This window comes from Ailuropoda melanoleuca, chromosome 8 (assembly GCF_002007445.2).
Source record: "Ailuropoda melanoleuca isolate Jingjing chromosome 8, ASM200744v2, whole genome shotgun sequence".
Taxonomy (NCBI): Eukaryota; Metazoa; Chordata; class Mammalia; order Carnivora; family Ursidae; genus Ailuropoda; species Ailuropoda melanoleuca.
In genome coordinates, this window is record NC_048225.1 from 31247692 (window position 1) to 31260438 (window position 12747).

A 12747-nucleotide genomic window follows, 5' to 3' on the forward strand; every position below is an offset into this window, starting at 1 on the left:
CCAACCTGCCTGGGAGAGAACACAGGTGCACTGTGCTCCCAGGTGTCCAGATAGCCCAGATATAGTCAGGGTAAAGGCAGAGATCTGAGGGAAGCCTGGGACACACAAGATTTTTACTTTCCTTGGAGGACTTCCTGGACAGTCTTGGGTACAAACTCTTCTCTCTGGGATAAGGGAGGGGGCTGGCACCAGTTCTCTCCTCTGCCCCTCAGCATAAGCTGGCTTCTCTGAGCAATACAGTCCCAACACTGATGGCCTAAGCCTCTTACACCAAGACCCACACCCCTGCACTCTGCAGGTGCTGCTTTTCTGGGGAAGGTGTGCCTAAGAATCAGAGCAGCAGGCCTCTCCCCCAGAAGATAAGCACAAACCACCTCTACATGCACCATGTCTATTGACCATTGAGTTCTGCAAAGTTTCAGTTCTAGTGGAACTAGTGTCTTTCAACAAGCAGAACAGAGCAAACCTGGCCAAATTCACCACACTCTGGCCAAGATCCAAACAATCTCCACTGCAGACAAAGAGAAACTCTGCAGAGGACTGACCCTAAGAGAAAAAGCAGCCAAAACACAGCAGCAGAGTGCACACAACATACACCAGAGACACTTCCTGAAGTACCAGACCCTGGGCAGTATATGACCTCTTCTTCATAAAGCAATTACTCTCATAAGCATGAAACATAACAGGCTTTCCTAACACACAGAAGAGAGAGACCTAGACAAAATGCCATGATGGAGGAATTCATCCCCAAAGAAAGAACAAGGAAAGGTCACAGCTAAGGATCTAATCAAAACCGATATAAGTAACATGCTTGATCCAGAATTTAAAGCAATGATCATAAGGATACTAGCTGAGCTTGAGAAAAGCATAGAAGACACTAGGGAATCCCTTACCACAGAGATAAAAAAAACCTAAGAACTAGTCAGGCTAAAATAAAACATGCTGTCACTGAGATGTGAAACTGACTTGCTGTAATGACTACAAAGATGGAAGAAACAAAGGAATAAATAATTGATATAAAAGATGAAATTATGGGGAAAATAAAGCTGAAAGGAGAGGGAAAGAAACATTGGATCACAAATGTAGACTTAGGGAACTCAGCAACTCCATAAAGCATAAAACATTTATATCATAGGAGTCCCAGAAGAAGAAGAGAGAGAAAAGGGGTAGAAGGTTTACTGGAGAAATTATAGCCAAAACTTCCCTAGTCTGGGGAAGGAAGCAGATATCCAGATCCAGGAGGCACAGAGAATGCCCAACAAAATCAACAAAACACGCCAATACCGAGACATAATATAGTTAAATTTGCAAAACATAGATAAAGAAAAAAAATCCTAAAAGCAACAAGAGAAAAGAAGTCTATAACTTACAAGGGAAGACCCATAAAGCTAGCTGTAGATCTCCCCACAGAAACTTGGCAGGCCATAAGAGTGTGGCATGATATATTCAATATGCTGAATGGGAAACATCTGCAGCCAAGACTACTTTATCCAGCAAGGGCATCATTCAGAATAGAAAGGAAGATAAAGAGTTTCCAAGACAAACAAAAACTAAAGGAGTTTGTGACCACTAAACCAGCCTTGCAAGAGGTATTAAAGAGGACATTTGGGGATAGAAAGTAAAAAATGTAAAGAGTAGAAAGGAACTGAGAAAACTTCCCAAGACAATGACTTAAGCAATACAATGGCAGGGGTACCTGGGTGGCTCAGTCAGTTAAGTGTCTGCCTTCAGCACAGGTCATAATCTCAGGGTCCTGGGATCAAGCCCCACATCAGACTCCCTGCTCAGCAGGAAGTCTGCTTCTCCCTCTCCCTTTGCAACTCTCCACCAATCGTCCTCTCTCTCTCTCTGTCTCAAATAAATAAGATCCAAAAAAATTTTTTAAAGTAAAAACTTAAAAAAAATAATACAATAACACTAAATTCATATCTATCAATAATCATTCTGAATGTAAATGGGCTAAAACCTCCATTCAAAAACCTTAGGGTGTCAGAATGGATAAAAAAACCAAGACCCATCTATACATTGCCTACAAGAGACTCATTTCAGACCTAAAGATACCTACAGATTTAAAGTGAGGGAATGGAGAAATATTTATGCTAATGGAAAGCCAGAATAGCCATACCTGTATTACAGAAACTAGATTTTAAAACAAAGACTGTAATGAGAGATGAAGAAGGCACTATGTCATAATAAAGAGGCCTATAAAAAAGATCTAAGAAATATAAATATTTATGCCCCAAACACGAAAGCACTCAAATATAGAAAACAATTAATAATAAGCTTAAAGGAATTCATTCATAATAATACAATAATATGGGGAATGTTAACTCCCTACTTAGAGCAATGGACAGATAATCTAAGCAGAAAAGCAACAAGGAAAGAATGGCTTTGAATGACACACTGGATCAGATGGACCTCACAGATATACACAGAACACTGCATTTTAAAACAGTAGGATACACATTCTTTTCAAGTGCACATGTGACATTCTCCAGAATAGATCATATACTGGGTCACAACTCAGTCCTCAACAAATACAGAAAGACTGAGATCCTATCATGCATTTTTTCTGACCACAACAATATGAACCTTGAAGTCAAACACAAGAAAAAATTTGGAAAGACCACATATACCTGGAGGTTAAAAAACCCTGCTAAAGAATGAATGGGTCAACCAGGAATTTAAAGAAGAATATATATGTGTGTATACACACACACACACACACACACACAAATGAAAACACGTTGGTTCATACCATTGGGAGGCTGCAAAAGTAGGCTTAAGAGGGAAGTATGTAGTAATATAGGCCTACTTCAAGAAGAAAGAAAAATCTCAAATAGGAAACCTAACTTAACACCTAAAGGAACAACAACAACAAAAAGAACAGCATATGAAGCCTAAAGCCAGCAGAGGAAGGGAAATAAAAAGATTAGAGCAGAAATAAACGATACAGAAACAAGCAAACAAACAAAAAAGCTGAATAGATCAATGAAACCAGGAGCTGGTTCCTTGAAAAAATTATAAAATTGATAACCCACTAGTCAGAATTATCAAAAAGAAAAGAGGAAGGAACAAAATAAAATCATGAATGGAAGAGGATAGATCACAACCAACACCACAGAAATACAAACAATTAAAAGGGACTATGATGAAAAATTACATGCCAACAAATTGGACACCCTGGAAGAAATGGATATTTTCCTAGAAACATATAAACTAGCAAAACTGAAACAGGAAGAAAGAGAGAACTTGAACAGATAGAGAACTTGAACAGATTGATAACCAGCAGAGAAATTGAATCAGTAATACAAAAATCCCCCAACAAACAAGAGTTCAGGGCCAGATGGCTTCACAGGGGAATTCAACCAAACATTTAAAGAAGAATTAATACCTATTCTTCTCAAACTGTTCCAAAAAACAGAAATGGAAGGAAAACTTTCAAACTCATTCTATGATGCCAGCAGCACCTTGATTTCAAAATGAGAGAAAGACCCCACTAAAAAAGAGTATTGCAGGCCAATGTCGCTAATGAACATGGATGCAAAAATTCTCAATAAAATACGAGCAAATCAAATCCAACGGTACATTAAAAGAATCACTCACCAGGATCAAGTGGGATTTATTCCTGAGCTGCAAGATGGTTCAATATTTGCAAATCCATCAATTTGATACACTACATTAATAAAAGAAAGGATCAGAACCTCTCAGTAGATGCAGAAAAAGCATTTGACAAAGGACAACATCCATTCATGATAAAAACCCTCAACAATGTAGGGTTAAAGGAAACATACCTCGACATAATAAAGGCCACATACGAAAAAACCCACAGCTAATATCATCTTCAATTGGGAAAAACAGAAATTCTCCTCTATGGTCAGGAACAAGACAGGGATGTCCACTCTCACCACTATTATTTAACATGGTACTGGAAGCCCTAGCCTCAGCTATCAGACAACAAAAAGAAATACAAGGCATCCAAATTGGCAAGGAAGAAGTCAAACTTTCATTATTCACAGATGACATGATGGCTGCTAGAACTGATACACAAATTCAGTAAAGCCAAAGGATACAAACTCGATGTACAGAAATCGGTTGCATTACTATACACCAATAAGGAAGCAGCAGAAAGAGAAATCAAGGAATCAATCCCATTTACAATTGCACCAAAAACCACAAGATACCTAGGAATAAACCTAACCAGAGAGGTAAAAGATCTGTACTCTGAAAACTAAAGAACACTTATGACAGAAATTGAAGAGGGCACAAAGAAATGGAAAAGCACCCCATGCTCCTAGATTGGAAGAACAAACATTGTTAACATGTCTATACTACCCAAAACAACCCACACATTTAATGCAATCTCTATCAAAATACCAACAGCATTTTCCACAGAACTAGAACAAACAATCCTAAAATTTATATGGAAGCATAGAAGACCCACATAGCCAACGCAACCCTGAAAAAGAAGAACAAAGCTGGAGGTATCACAATTCCAGACTTCAAGTTATATTACAAAGCTGTAGCGATCAAGACAGTACAATACTGACCCAAAAACAGACATATACATCAAAAGAGCAGAATAGAAAACCTGGAAATGGACCCACACCTATATGGTCAGTTATTTTTCAACAAAGCAGGAAAGAGGACGCTATGGAAAAAAAAGACAGTCTCTTCCACGAATGGTGTTGGGAAAACTGGACAGCAACATGCAAAAGAATGAAATTAGACCACATTTTTACACTATAAACAAAAATTAATTCAGAGTGGATTAAAGGCCTCAATGTGAGACAGGAAACCATTAAAATTCTAGTGAAGAGCACAGGCAGTAACCTCTTTGACATTAGCCTTAACATCATCTTACTAGATATGTCTCTTGAGGCAGGGAAACAAAAGCAAAAATATACCATTGGGACTTCATCAAGATAAAAAGCTTCTGCACAGTGAAGGAAACAATCAACAAAACTAAAAGACAACCTTTGAAACAGTAGAAGATATTTGCAAATGACATAACTGATAAAGGGTTAGTATCTAAAATGCATAAAGAATTTATAAAACTCAACACCCAAAAGAACAAATAATCCAGTTAAAAAATAAAGTGAAGACATGAATAGACATTTTTCCTAAGAAGACATACAAATGGCTGACAGTCACACGAAAAGATGCTCAGCCTCACTCATCATCAGGGAAATGCGAATCAAAACTACAATGAGATACAACAAATGTTGGTGAGGATGTGGAGAAAAGGGAACCCTCTTACATTGCTGGTGGGAATGCAAACCAGTACAGCCACTACGGAAAACAGTATGGAGGTTCCTCAAAAATAAAAATAGGCATACCATATGACCCAGTAATTGCAATTCGAGGTATTTATCCAAAGGATACAAACATAGAGATCTAAAGGGGCACATGCATCTCAGTGTTTATAGCAGTAATGTCCATAATAGCAAAACTATGGAAAGAGACCAGATATCCACTGAGAGAGGAATGGATACATATACATACAGTGGAATATTACACAGCCATCAAAAATGAAATCTTACCATTTGCAATGACGTGGATGGAACTACAGGGTATTATGCTAAGCAAAGTAAGTCTTCCAGAGAAAGATAATTATCATATGATTTCACTCATATGTGGAATTTAAGTAACAAAACAAATGAACATAGGGGTAGGGAAGGAAAAATAAAATAAGACAAAATCAGAGAGGGAGACAAAGCATAAGAGACTCTTAACTATAGGAAACAAGCTGAGGGTTGTTGGGGGGAGGTAGGTGGGGAGAAGGGATATTTGGGTGATGGGCATTAGGAAGGGCACTTGATGTAATGAGCACTCAGTGTTATGTGTAACTGATAATCACTAAACCTTACCTCTGAAACTAATAATACAGTATATGTTAATTAATTTATTTTAAATAAAATTAAAAAAAAAGAATTATTGTATGTATTGGAATAGAATACAATGGAATACTATGCAATGATAAGAATGAACCCTTGCCATTTGCAACGACATGGATGGAGCTAGAATGTACTATGTAAGGAAATAATTCAGTCAGAAAAGACAAATACCATATGATTTCACTCATATGTGGAATTTCATTTATAGAGGAACATAGGAAAAAAGAGAGAGAGGCAAACCATGAAATAGACCTTTAACTACAGAGAACGAGCTGAGGGCTGCTGGAGGGGAAGTGAATGGGCGATGGACTAAATGGGTGATGGGGATTAAGGAGGGTATTTGTTGTGGTGAGCACTGGGTGTTTACGTAAGTAATGAATCACTAAATTCTACTCATGAAACTAATATCACACTCTATGTTAACTAACTGGAATTTAAATAAAAGCTTGAAATAAAAAAATAAAATCCAGATAAAAAAGTAATAAAATAATTTTGATTTGAAATTAGAAAGTAAAAAAAAACAGTGAGGCACAAACTAGAATTAAGTATCAGTTAAATAGTTATGCTATGATGATCTACACGACTATTTGGATGATACAGAAATTTGGGTCTGAGGTTTTATGCATCAGGTTTTATACTCATTTCACAATACACAACCTCATTCCACCAAAAAGAAGGCAGTTGTTCAGATCATAATAGGTGTCAGAGCAGGTATTCAAACCCTAGGCTTCTTTCATTGATTAGCCCTGGCTTATTCTTTCTACACTTAACCTTGCCTCTTCAGCAATAATTTTTTACTTGACTTTCCTGAGACATTTTCAGAGTTCTCCTTTTAATTGGCCAAGCAAGGCTAGAATTAAATCACTATTTCTCAGTATGATTGTGCTTTCAGTGAGTAATTCCAATCCTTTAGCTTTCAGTTTGTTCCTTTGGCAAACATACAAAATATCACATTTTATTCTTCTCTATTAATGATGACAATCACATTTCATTTATGTATTTTATAATTATGTTCATTTACAACATCATTATGAGGAAAAAGTGGTAAGAAAAGATCTCTTACTACATGGTGAAGGCTGCTGAAGCCACTATGAGAACTTTGGCTTCGATTCTTAATTAAACAGTGTAATAGTTTGTTTGAGTGTCATAACAAAATACCATAGACTGGGTGGCTTGAACAACAGAAATTATTTTTCCCACAGTATTGGAGTCCAGAAATCTGAGTTCAGGGTACCAGCATAGTTGGTTTCTGGTGAGAGCTCTCTTTCTTTCACATACTGCTTTTGTTCTATAATGTTACATGAGGGAGAGAGAGAGAGAGCAAGTTCTCTAGTGTCTCTGCTCATAAGGACACTAATCCCATCTTGAGGACCACACACTCATGATCTTATCTAAACTTAATTACCTCCCAAAGGCCCCATCTCAGAATACCATCACACAACATATGAATTTTGGGGTAACTCAATTCAGTCATTAGTAGATGGGGAATTTTTAGAGTGTCTTGTGTGGGGGGTGAGAGGGGAGGTGACATTACACAACTTCATTTTAAAGAATCACTCTGGTTATTATGTTAAGAGTAGATTGAAAAAAATCAAAACCAAGGGAGGTTAATTAAGACACTATTGTGAATAATCAAGGTAGGAGATGATGGTGGTTCATTCTAGAAAGCTGCAGTAGAGGGTGTGAGAAATGGTCAGACTTTGGATAAAATTTTGAGTAGGGCCAATGAAATTACTGATGGTTTATATGCGGGGTGTCAGAAAGTGAGAAGTTAAAAATGACTCTAAGGCCTGATGGAGAATAAGAGATGGAATTGCCTTTGACTGAGTTGGAAAAGACTGCAGGTGAAGCAGTTTTGGGGAAGATACAACCAGAAGTGCAGTTTTAGACATGGTTAGTCTTGACATGCCTATTAACCATTCTGATTGGAAATGTCAAATAGGCAAATGGATATACAAACCAGAGTCCTGGTTAGAGATATGTTTCAAAGATGTAAGTATTTAAAAGCTAAACAAGAAAGTATTTTATGGAGGATGAAGTGACCAATAACTTGAAGACTGAAAATAATCCATATGCCCATCAACTGAGTAATGGATAAACAGAATGGAGTGTACCTAAACAACGGAATACTATTCAGCAACACAAACTAACAAACTACTGATATGTGCCATAATGTGACTGAAACTTAGAAACATTAAACTAACTAAAAGAAACCAAACACATATCCACTCTCTCTCTTTCACCACATATATAAAAACACAGACTGAACACTGTATGATTGGATTCAGTTAGAATGAATTTTCTAAAAAAGTAGATCAATGGGAAAATTGGGTGGGAATACCTTTGTGAAACGATGGAAGTATTGTAACACTAGATTTTGGTAATGGTAGCACAACTGTATAAATTTGCTAAAACTCAGCGAACTATACTTAAAATGAGAGAGTTTCCTAGGATATAAATTGTCCTTCAATAAATCTACTTTTTAAAAAGAAAGAGAGGCAGAGAAAAGGGGACAGAGACAGAGAGAGACAATCAAAGTAGTGGAATTAGATAAAGTATGATAGACAAAGATTTTGAAGAGTTCTTGATAAAAAGGAGCAGAAAAATGAGGTAGTAGGCGAAAGATGACAAGAGCCAAGAGAGTTTTGCTTTGTTTTGTTTTCAGGTGAAGGAAGAGACAGTATAGTTGCATGCTGCCGGGAATGATCAAGAACAGACTAAATAATCTCTCGTGAAGATGCAGATCATCTTCAATACAGTGATTTCTTGAAGTAGACAGAAAAAGGATGAACTACAGTGCACAAGTTAAGGGATTGGCTGTATAAGCACAACAGTGTGTCTATACTTAGAAAGGGAAGGGGTGTTTGGGTGGCTCAGTCAGTTAAGCATTCAACTCTTGGTTTCAGTTCAGGTCATAATCTCAGGGTTGTGAGATGGAGCCTTCCCCTCCTCCCCCATCAGGTGTGTGCTGGGTGTGGAGCCTGCTTAAGATTCTCTCTCTTTCCCTATGCCTCTCCCCAGTCTCCAGCATGTTCTCTCTCTCTCTCTCTCTCTAAAAAAAAAGAAAGAAAAGAAAAAAAAAGGTGGGTGGAGGATTTTAGAATCTGTCAGTACAGATGCTAATGAATATTTCATTTGGTGGTGAAGGCTGTGGAAGTTTTTTCCCAATTGCCTTCCTTTTCCCACTGATGTAGGATGCATGGTTATCAGCAGAGAGTGGGGATGGCAGAAAAACTAAAAGGTGGGAGACATACCGAAGATTTGACAGAATTATAGTAAGAGAACTGTTTTCTTTTTAAAATTTCTGATCAGCATTAAAGTGCACTTGAAATTCATAGTTCGGTTTTTAAACTCGGATCAGTCTGCGTAAATCTCTCTGGCTCTTTTCTTTTACAGTTATATTAAATTGAGTAGGTCTGGGCATGAAGTAAGCTAAAAGTTGGATCTACATTAGGATTAAGGTTTTGCCAACTGTTGAGTCAGTGTGATGAAGCATAAGAGGGATGAGAAAATTGGAGCTCTATGCAAGAAAATGATAATCATTGAAGGAGAAAAGTGAGAATCAAAGGAGGGGAAGTAGAGTGAAAAGGAGCTAGGATCAATGACTTGTAGATTTCAATGACATGGAAGGATTCCAGGGTACTGGAAGGAGTGAGCAGAAGGTAGTAGATGCTAATCAGAGTATAGAGGTGTGGCAATTGAGAGACTATAGATGTTGGTAATAATAGACCAAGTGGCCACGATTGTAAATAAGAGCATCCCAATGGAGAAATAAAAAGAATGAAGAGAACAGGATGTTGTAAGACCTCTATTAAAATTACCAAATATTAAGCCTGGAACAGTATTGAAGAAATTGACAGTGACCTAGGTGGTAAAATCTCAATAAATGAAGATAATAAGCTGGAGAGTGTAAATGACTTCAACAAGAAAGAATAGAGTTCTAATGGTTTGAAATTCGAAACTAAGGGTTTTGTAAGGAGGAAGAAGGGAGAATGAGTAATGAGAAGAAAGGGGGACATCTGTTCTAATCTTACTCTGAATGGCACTTAAAAATTGGAAGAATGAATAGCCATGACTCTAAAGGGCTGTGGGATAGCCATGTCTTCAGGGTATATGCAAGTTTCAGTTGGAGCAAGAATATAAAAGGGATGTTCAAAAAAGAACCTTAAAGATAGATAGAATTTGGCTGATCAGGAGAAAACTACCCTTCTGGTAAGAGTTAGACATTGGACTGGATGCTGAGTTACTCCTGTTATTCTGGGCCATGAGCATATCCCCTAAAACTCTGTGGTGCTAACATTGATAATTTGAGTGGATCATTTGAAATAAAACCCTGAAATGAGTACCTAGTAGAATACAACCTCTCCTACCATATTAACATATACAATCATTCTAATATTTCTTTAAAAAATTTTTATTTCTTAAGTAATCTCTACACCCAATGTAGGGCTCAATCTCAAGCTCCCGAGATCAAGAGTCACATGCTCCACCAACTGAAGCAGCCAGATGCCCCCAGGCTAATATTTCTTACAACATATAAACGACAGGAACCATCTGGCATTACTCTTATTGATCTCAATCAGATATCAGATTATTTATTTCATCAATTATTAATACATATTCTTATCTCTTGCTTATCATGTATGCAATTCATTATTGCTGTTTTCCGCATTAGAAATCTCTGTAGTTTTCTTTGGCAATTGGAGCCTCTTAAGATTCTCTCTCTTTCCCTATGCCTCTCCCCCAGTCTCCAGCATGTACTCTCTCTCTCTCTCTCTAAAAAAAAAAAAAAAAAANAAAAAAAAAGAAAGAAAAGAAAAAAAAAAGGTGGGTGGAGAATTTTAGAATCTGTCAGTACAGATGCTAATGAATGTTTCATTTGGTGGTGAAGGCTGTGGAAGTAATTTGTCTTTGTGTAATCTTGCAGTTTTGCTTCCTGTGTCATCCTCTCACATTTCCCATTTCTGCACATGTTCTAACAGCCTTGCAATATAGATTATATTTCAAAAAATCCTGCTTTCATGTTAACTCCTATAGGTTTGACAGTGAACACTTTCATCCTTTATAGAGCAGGTTCCTTTGTTGTCTTCCTCTTCCTTCTTCTCTTTTATCTTTAACAATTATTCATCTAATACTGCTCCTTAAACTAAATCTAATAACACAACATTAGACTAACATATATTGATGCTAGAGGATTCTCTTAAATCTACTAAAATTTTTTGTCTTATCCATAGAAAAAAGTGAAAACACATGTTGCCTTGAAAGAATCTAAATCTAGAATCCCAAGCAGGTAAGATAAAACATGTTTACTCTAAAAGTCCCCTAACTATTCACAAAAGGAATGGACTGAATTGACATAAAAGAATTAGGTAGGGAAAACTCAAAAATTGTTCCTGAGAGTAATTATTATCTGAGTTTTAAAGCAAAATGTTTTTTTAAAAATATTTTTCTGTTAAAACATAATTTATTTTTACCTCAAAACACTTAGAAAGGGGCCATATAAAGTTGAGAAATTTTAAGAAAATTGATTGAGATCCTATTGTAATTTACGATAAAAATTATCTATGGTAGAACAAAGTTGGGTCCCATTACTACACTGATAATTACAACCTAGAAACAAATACAATTTTCACACTAAACAAAGAAGAAAAATTGATTGAGATGCCAGGACCCTGAATTCTGTTTCCTGTTAACGCTAAGGTCTTTGTTATTTTTCAGATAGACATTTGATTCTCTCTCTCTAATTTATACTGGCCACTCTTAAATTGTATTATAGGAAAACTATACTGAAATACAAAGAGGTATTCATCTCAAATTATAGAATTAAGAAAAAAGTATGATAAGTATAATTACTTGGGTTGGCCAAGGGAATATAATTAATCTTAGCACAGTTTACCATTCTGTTCCTCTAAACCCCATGAAGTACTTACCTACTACTATGACTTTTATAAATAAGAGCTCAAGTGGCCAAAAAGTCATTCATAAATCATAGTCTTGTTTGAAACTCAAATATATATATATATATTTTAGCAGGTTTTGTTCCAGTGTGACAAACAATACCATAAACAACCCAGTTTCAAGCTTATCTTCTGAAACAAGATGCACATTGTTATTCAGTTAACTCCACTCTGACACTCCAAATAATTTTGAGAAGTTTTTACTCTCTCAGTTTATCACATTCCTTGTGCTCTAAGCAATGTATTCCTCACTGGTGGCCGGCAGAGACATAACCATAACAATCAACAGTTAGAATGGCAATAAAACAATCTTATCATAGGAGTGCAGTCTTCTGTCCAGTGGTAGTTAGAGTATATGATCTTTAATTACTCAGCTGGTACTCCAAGACATTTCAAAGAAACCATGCACATTTCACCTGGAATGTTTCTTAGTCAGTAAAAGAGATCAGCAGCAATACAGAATGGCATCCTACTGTACCTGGTGAATGAGGCGGAGGAGAACACATCAGAACAACCCCCTGGCCTTCCCTCACAGAGACTGCACTTCTTGTCCGGCCACTAAAATTTCCCAGATCTGTCAATATAATACAGCATTTAGATGCAAGGCAAAAACAAAAACAAACAAACAAACAAAAAACTTAAAGAATTTCAACTTTTATAACTTGTACCTACTTTTCTCTCATTATCAGGGCCTTAAAAAATAAATCTATACCATACAATTTAAAATATCACAATTTTCAGATTATATCCATTACACACTATTTCTTTTTATAGTGCATGCAAGTTGCCAATATCGGAAGAAAATAGACAATACATTTATAGCATATTAAATAGTACTTTTATTTCTTTACGATATTTCCTACATAATGATTTTTCTACTACTAATAAAACCA

General features: G+C 36.5%; 1 protein-coding gene across 1 annotated transcript in view; it reads right to left on the minus strand.

Moving 5' to 3' along the window:
* The window catches only part of CNTN5 (contactin 5), a 1363322-nt gene that overhangs the window by 458590 nt on the left and 891985 nt on the right, over nucleotides 1-12747 (minus strand). Inside the window, exon 7 of the mRNA XM_034666129.1 lies at nucleotides 12333-12428. Within this exon, the coding sequence (XP_034522020.1) occupies nucleotides 12333-12428 (96 nt within the window). The remainder of the gene's footprint in view (nucleotides 1-12332; nucleotides 12429-12747) is intronic.